The 8613-nt window shown below is 35.2% G+C and overlaps 1 protein-coding gene across 1 annotated transcript; it reads left to right on the top strand.

The window, feature by feature from the left end:
- The first annotated feature begins 2845 nt into the window (after positions 1–2845).
- LOC147802504 (uncharacterized) lies at positions 2846–7975 on the top strand. Its single transcript, XM_087152739.1, has 4 exons — positions 2846–3229; positions 3350–3444; positions 4078–5686; positions 5738–7975. The coding sequence occupies exons 1-4, from the start codon at positions 2846–2848 to the stop codon at positions 7973–7975; spliced, it is 4326 nt and encodes a 1441-aa protein (XP_087008865.1).
- The last annotated feature ends 638 nt before the right edge of the window (positions 7976–8613 follow it).

Here is an 8613-nt window from a genome sequence, read left to right as displayed (position 1 = left end):
GAAGATAAGGTTCGTGTGGTTAAGGTAAAAACTCATACTGGTGAACTTGTGAGACCTATTGCAAAACTGTGTCTTCTTCCTATAAACACTTGAACATTTGAAATTATGTATAATTTTCTTCTAGCATTGTAGAAGTCATCTATTCATCTGTAAAACCAGTTGCTTAATTTTATTAATTTAGAAGTGTGCTTTATTGTCAATTGAAGTTACTTATTATGTTTAACTAAATTCATTAATTTTAAAACCCCTCCGTGTTTCAAGGGGGGCGGGATGTTTAATTCTACAGTCCACAGATGGAACTTTGCGCATCCTAATTAATTATTCTTTGAGCTTGAGAAAATAAATAGTGTATGTGTATCGATTCCTGTGTGTGGAGTGTCTCAATGTTTTCGATATATTTGAATATTCTAAGTCATCTCCGATTCCATTAAATTGTGACAAATTCTAACTGATTTGTGAGATGTCTAAACGTTCCACCTTTAATTTTATAGTTCCAAGTTCATACAACAACCGAGTTAGGTAAAAATTTATGAAACATTCTTTTTCCCGCTATTTGGTAAATCACCTACATTGATGTTTTTTTAAGGTTAAGTGCCACTGCCCGGTATACCCTACACCAGAGATGGGGAAACTACGGCCCGCGGGCCAACTGTGGCCCGCCGGAAGATTTCATCCGGCCCACGGACAGAATTTTAACTAGCCGATCAGTGGCGAATATATCTACTTTGTTTAAAACTATTTTTGTTGATTTCTTTTTTAACAAAGTACTGATGACCTTTTCACTTTCTCTATTTTTGTTCTACAAAACATAAATTAATCAAAATAGTTAGCACAAACAGCTTTAACTGGTAAAATGTTGAAAGCAAAAGTTCTTTATAGTATAGCTGTAGATTAGCTCCAACTAGAATTTGTCTTTCTCGAGGAGCAGACATATGGAATCCAATATAGGTGAATTGTACTTCACATGAGACTGACTACGCGTTTTAAGTTCCAACGAACGGATTTTCTGCCGGCTCTAGTTCTAACATAATTTACTGCGTATGGAAAGGTTGCACACGTACAACGTCATTGTAAATAATGGTGAAATTATTAAATGTATAAAATGGCTACTGCCTTTTTGACTTATTTGTAAACATTTTTTATCCCAAAATGGCAACTAAAAAACGCAAAGTTGATGTAGAGTGACATGCACTCAATGATGAATTGACTTTATTTTATTTCAGAAGTTTTTACTCGGCCCACCAAACTTTTTTTTCTAGATTTTTGGCCCAAGACCCAAAAAGTTTGCTTATCCCTGCCCTACACTGATGTTTTTTTTAAGGTGAAGTGCCACTGCCCGATATACCCCACACTGATGTTTTTTTAAAGTTTAGTGCCATTGCCCGGTATATATTTGCCTGATACTCCAAACACTGATGTTTTTTCTAATCTATCGTCAGTAAGTATTAAAATACAGAATAATTATAAATATATCAAATAAATATAATAATATCATTATTATGAAATTGGATATAACAAATATTTCGGACATTCACCAAAGCGACTATGTGATTGTTGACATACACCGGTGAGGGTCCGAATGTACAAGAATGTAATGAAATATTCGATCTTTCACCTACCTATTTGGTGTTTGTCGACATTCACCGGTATATATATATATATATATATATATATATATATATATGTAATACAAAAATTAAATACTTTTGTATTAATAAAAGAATTAAATCTCTTTCGTTTTCATAAAATGTCTTTGTTAAAGAATAAGCTTAGAGAGATTCTATTTTGGGAATTCAAGGCTGAAAACATACCATTGAAATATAGATAGATTTATATTTCAAGGGAAGAGTTATTTTTAGAATCGTTCCCTTTTTCACTTCCATATAAGGAAGCATAAATGATTTTCCTTAATGCGTAAGGTTACAAGGAATGTACGAAGTGCGTCTTTTTACCTCAAATCTGTGTTGGTATAAAACGTAAGAACATATAGTTTTGCGTGTCCTTTCATCATTAGTCGATCCTGATAAGCTGTGCCGAAATTGTCAGGAGTCTTGTCCACTCCCCCTCCTTTGCAGGAGTGGGGACGTGAACTGTTATTCAATACCAGCCTACATTTAAATGAACCTGTTTAGAACGTCTGATGGCTTAAGACTGCAATTATTTCATGCCAAATACAACACTGATAACAGGGTTGTAGCCCTGATATTACAAGACGCCAGGATTAATACTTGCGGAGGAAGTTTACCCATTTTGACTGCTTCGTGGAAATTTTCCCAATTCCATCATCCCCGGAGGAGAAAAAAAATCGGCAGTGAAAAAAAAAAACGTTGAAGGACGAAAGGGCGATTTCCCACCCGTTGTTGCGGCAAACACTAACTCCAATTAGTTTGCGCCACCAAAAGTATTCAGATACTCTGAGTATGGCAAGAGAAAAAAGAGAGAACTGGAAATATCGTTGAATTGGCTTTTTAAAAATATCTTTGGAACGCTGTGTTTTGTTTTGTTTTTTGTTGTTTTTTATTTAAAATAAATGTTTTGTTTTGTCTGTTTTTAAACGTTATCAATCAATAGACAAGATGCCTCTCACAAACACAGTCAATCCGGTTAGGAACGACATTTCTGGCGCCCCCGGGTGGGCGGCCTTGTCTTAAGGATTGGTAAGAAAGGTAGGAGAAGATTTATTAATTTCCATTTTGAAGATTAAATATTTGACAATTTGAATACTTTTGAAGATTTGAAATATATATATATATTTTATTTGAACATTTGATACCATAACGGTAATTTATATGTGCTTAGAATCGATAGTTTTAGAAGCTAAGAATTTGATATTAAGATAGTAAAAATGGAAATAATAAAAAGAAATAAAACCGCTCAAAGAGCTTCATTTACTAAGGCCTACAAGAAACTAGAAAATTTATTAATTGGCGATAGTGTGACGTATGACGAAATTGAAACGGCTCTTTGTTTATTTAAACAAAAGGTAGACATTTTGGAAATAACTCATAATAGTTATTTAGATAGTTTGCGAGATGAAAAAGAATTCGAAACTGAATATAATTCCGTTGAAGAATACAGAGAAAAAGCTTTGAGAATTCAATTAAAAGCTAAACGTTCCTTGGATAATTTGAAAAAGAACTCGTGTGAAAACGAAATTGTTACTTCCGAAAATAACGGCGAATTACCGAACACTATATCTCCGAAAGCTTTATGTCAACGGCTCCCCGAAGTTGAATTATATAAATTCGGCGGAGACTTGAAAGATTGGTTAACGTTTTGGAACCAATTTAAAAATATTCATGAAAATGTTAATTTAACGAAAGCTGATAAATTTCATTATTTAATTCAGTCGACGAAGCTGAAATCGGAAGCTAGGGAAATTGTGGAATCTTTTCCTGTAACAGATGAAAATTATCCTTTAGCTGTTGAAAGTTTAACCGAAAGGTATGGCCGAAAAGATCTATTGATAGATTTTTATGTTAGAGAACTCCTGAAACTCGTATTAAATAATGCGAATAAGAATAAGAATGATTCTTTAAGTTGTTTATACAATAAACTGTCAACTCATTTGAGAGCATTAAACTCACTAGGAGTTACATCTGAGATGTGTGGTGTAATTTTGTATCCACTTGTTGAAAGTTCATTACCATTAAATGTGTTACGCTCATTTGAACGCCATAGAAAAAATTTAGAAAGTGAACAAAAACTATCCAGTCTTGATGCAATAATTTATTTTTTGAAAAACGAAGTACAAGCGGAAGAAAAAATAAAATTGAGTAGAACTGAAATATTTCATCCCCCCTTCGAACGAAGGAACTTGACACCACCGGCGAATCTGAATTTGAGAGATCGGAAATCGTCTGCGGCTGAATTAATTAGTCATAATTCAAACGATGATATCCTTTGTTTATTTTGTTTTAAAAACCACGAGACTCGTTTTTGCAAGAAAGCGTTTTATATGCCTTTAGAAGAAAAACAGTCTGTTATTAGAAGGAAGGGTTTATGTAAAATTTGTTTATTGAAAGGGCACCTGGCTTTTTCTTGTAGATCAAACATTAAATGTTCAATTTGCACAAGAAAACATTTAAAATTTATGTGTCCTGACTTAGAATGTAATCGATCGGATGAAAGAAAACAAGATCATAATGAAAGCAAAGAAAAAGAGACTGGCACCTTACATTCGCGCGTGCATGCAACTAAAGAAGTATTTTTACAGACTCTTGTAGTAATTATTAAGGGAAATAAAGCGCAGCGTAAAGCTAGAATTATTTTAGATACGGGTTCTCAAAAGTCTTATATTATGAAATCTACTGCAGAAGAGTTAGGTTTTGATTTTGAAAGGGAAGAAGAATTTTCGACCTCATTATTTGGGGGTAAGAAAACAGAAATTCAACGGCACAAATGTTATAAAATATATCTCGATAGCCTTGATGGTAAATATAGTTGTAATTTAGATGCATTGGATCAGGAAATAATTTGTAATAATGTTTCTAGCATTAGACAAGGGCCGTGGATTCAAGAATTGAGACAAAAAAGGATATTTATAACTGATTGTGGGAATTCAGGACCTATTGAAGTTCTTTTAGGGGCTGATGTTGTTGGTAAACTATTTACGGGTAAACAAGAACAATTAAAATCTGGATTAGTCGCCATCGACACTAAATTAGGATGGACATTAATAGGGAAGGTTCCTCAGTTTGAAAACCATGATAATTTAAATATGACGGTTGTAAATATGCTTTCTCAAGAATTACCTGTTTCATTTTTATGGGATTTAGAATTACTTGGTATTAGAGACCCTGTGGAACAAAACACTAGAGAAGATACACAGAGGGCAGTTATGATTCATTTTCGAGACACAGTTTATCAAAATTCAGATGGAAGATACGAAGTAAGCTTACCATGGAAAAAGGATCATGCTTCATTACCGAATAATTATGAGTTGTCTCTTAAAAGATTAAAATCTACTAACAAGAAATTAGAAAAAACGGGTTATGAAAAGAAATACCAGCAAGTTTTTGATGAATGGATAGAAGAAGAAGTGATTGAGAAAGTTCCACAAGAAGAATTGTCAATTAAAGGTACACATTACCTCCCACATCGCCCAATTATTAAGGAAAAGTCAACGACAACTTCTTTGAAAATTAGACCCGTCTTTGACGCTTCAGCCAAGAATCCGAACTTCCCATCACTAAATGATTGTTTAGAGACTGGAATAAATTTTATTGAGACAATACCATCCATTTTGGCTCGATTTCGATTGTATGAAATTGGTGTTATTTCTGACATTAGAAGAGCATTTCTGCAAATCTCTCTAAATGAAAGAGATAGGAATTATTTACGATTTCTTTTGATTGATGAACAAAATGAACTGAAGACTTATAGACATCGCCGAGTTGTTTTCGGTGTAACCAGTAGTCGTTTCTTATTGATGGCTGTCATTCATCATCATCTGTCCAAACAGACATTCAAGATACAATATTCTGAAGAACAGTTGGAAAAACTCCGAAACAGTTTTTATGTAGACAATTGCGTAACGAGTGTACAAGATTTAACTGAATTAGAAACTTTTATAAAGTCAGCTATAGAAATTATGAAAGAAGGTCAATTTGACCTAAGAAGTTGGGAAAGCAACCAATTATTAGATTGCCCGTCTGCAGCTACTGAAGGGCGAGTCTTAGGCTACGTATGGGATAAAAACTTAGACTCGTTATAAATTGATTCTGACTCACTGAAGCTGGAAGAATTCGAAAAATTAACTAAGAGAAAAATTTTGTCCCTGATAAGCCGAATCTTTGATCCGATTGGATTTCTTGCTCCAGCTTTAATAAGACCTAAGCTTTTACTTCAAGCAACCTGGAAGACTAAAGATCATTGGGATTCGGAAGTTAATGAAGAAATAAAGAAAAAATTCAATTCATGGTTCAAAGACTTACATTACTTAAATGATATTAAGATCCCAAGATGGTTGGGAGTTACTGCCTTATCTAAACTCAGCTTCCATACATTTGTTGATGCAAGCAAAACAGCTTATTCAGCTTGTATATTCCTAAGAAGTGAATCCCCTGATGGCTCTGTAAATGTCCAGCTACTCCAAGCTAAGTCAAGAATAACTCCACTGAAAAAAATAACGATCCCTCGTCTTGAATTGATGGGAGCAACTATTGGAGCTAGACTGTTCAATTCTATGGACTCTGCTTTAAAACTCGAAAAAGGAAACATTGACACCTACTTTTGGACAGATTCGTCGACTGTGTTAACTTGGATTAAGAGGAAAGAACAGTGGTCAGTGTTCGTGAACAATCGAATATCTGAAATAAATAGACTGACATCACCTGAGAATTGGTATCATGTACCAGGAAGCCAGAACCCGGCCGATCTTCTCTCGAGAGGATGTGGAGCTAAACAACTTCTGAAGTCCAAGTGGTGGCTAGGGCTTGCCTGGCTGAAGAATTCTAAGGATGATTGGCCGATGACAGTAGCTAATGTTAATGAAGAGGAAGTTGAAAAGGAAAAACGAAAGACTGTTGTTTCGGCTATCAATGTAGACTCGGAATCCATTGCAACTACTTTAGCATCCAGAATTTCGAAGTTTTCTAAGATAATCAGAGTTGTAGCATGGTTGTTACGCTTCCAACCAAAAGCTAAAGATTTAAGAAAGAATGTTGATTTAACGCAAGAAGAAATAAGAAATGCACAAAAGATTCTTCTGCGGTCAGTACAAAAAGAGTGCTTCAATGATGAAGAAGGTAAAAAATCTTTGAAAAACTTTCAAGTGTTTTCAGATCATGAGGAGATACTTCGATTAAAGTCTAGACTTTTGAATGAAGATGAAACCCCTGAATTCATTGCGCCTTTGATTCTTCCGTCAAAGCATCTTGTTGTCACCCGACTTATTGAACAAGAACACCTGTTGAATAAACATGCAGGAACGTCCATTCTTCTAACAATCCTGAGAGAGAGATTTTGGATTATAAAAGGTAGAAGAACTGTTCGCTCCGTTATTAGAGGATGTGTCACCTGCAAGAGACAAAAGGTTAAAAATCCTGAAGTACCATTTCCACCTCTGCCTCCTGATCGAACTAGATTATCGGCTGTATTCGAAGTGTCCGGTGTCGATCTGGCCGGACCTTTGATGACCAAGACTAATGAGAAGGTTTGGATCGTCCTTTTCTCCTGTGCTGTATATAGAACTGTTCACTTAGAGCTGATACCTTCTCTTAGCACAAACGCTTTTGTTCAAGCATTACGGCGTTTTATTGCTAGAAGAGGTAGAGTAGCTACACTATACTCAGACAATGGTAACAATTTCACTGGCCTCAACGCCTCCTTAAAGCGCCTTGATTGGAACAAAATCATGAAAGAATTTGAAGTTTCCCAAATCCAATGGAAATTCAATCCACCATCCGCCCCATGGTGGGGAGGATTCTGGGAAAGATTAATCGGAATTCTCAAAGATCTCTTAAGAAAAAACTTGGGACGGTCATCTCTTACTCATGAAGAACTCTCAACTCTTGTTTGTGAATGTGAGTCGATCATGAACAATAGACCTTTGACTTATGTGTCTGAAGAACCAGATTTGAGAGCTTTAACACCATCTTCATTCCTTCAAGACCTCCCTACTAACGACGTAGCCGACTTAGACAAAATTGACAAAACTAATTTAGACAAGAGATACAGATATGTTCAAAGATTGAGAGAAAGACTAAAAGAAAGGTTCAGGATCGAATATTTAGGTTTCTTGCGTTCATCTGTTTCCAAGAGACTTGACCAAACAAATATCGGAGACATCGTCCTGATTGGCAGAGAAGACAGAAAACGAATTTTCTGGCCGTTAGGAAAAGTTATTGAGCTGTTCCCTGGAAGAGATGGACGAGTAAGACTAGTCAAATTGAAAACGGACAAAGGGACTTTACTAAGACCTATTCAAAGACTATATCCCTTAGAGGTAACTGAAGATGCCAGTGAACATTAAATAACTATGAACATTTTTGGACGTTAAATACAGATTTGTATCTTTTAAAATTCTTTAAATTTTATAACATAACAATTGTATGTCTGCCATAATTTTAGTATTTTTTTTGTAATTTATTGTGTTGAGTTTTCTCCTACATAAAACTCAAGTGGGGAGAATGTTGCGGCAAACACTAACTCCAATTAGTTTGCGCCACCAAAAGTATTCAGAATATGTAGGTTACTCTGAGTATGGCAAGAGAAAAAAGAGAGAACTGGAAATATCGTTGAATTGGCTTTTTAAAAATATCTTTGGAACGCTGTGTTTTGTTTTGTTTTTTGTTGTTTTTTATTTAAAATAAATGTTTTGTTTTGTCTGTTTTTAAACGTTATCAATCAATAGACAAGATGCCTCTCACAAACACAGTCAATCCGGTTAGGAACGACACCCGTACTACTTGTACCTCGTCGCGCCTGAAATGCTGATGTGGATGGAAGGAAGGACGATGGCTGGAGATTGTCCCCTGAAACCAGTGAAAGCATCCCACCCGATGATCCTACAATTCCATAGTGCCTCTAAGTTGAAAGAAACATCATCCATGGTAGTGATTCGACACCGAGTGATCCTACAATTCTTACTACTCAAGTTTTGAAAACAAA

Source organism: Parasteatoda tepidariorum, chromosome 10, assembly GCF_982258835.1.
Source record: "Parasteatoda tepidariorum strain Cologne lab strain chromosome 10, Ptep-v5.0, whole genome shotgun sequence".
NCBI classification, from domain to species: domain Eukaryota; kingdom Metazoa; phylum Arthropoda; class Arachnida; order Araneae; family Theridiidae; genus Parasteatoda; species Parasteatoda tepidariorum.
The sequence above is the reverse complement of the archived record's forward strand: the minus strand, read 5'-3'. Positions and strand labels throughout refer to the sequence as shown.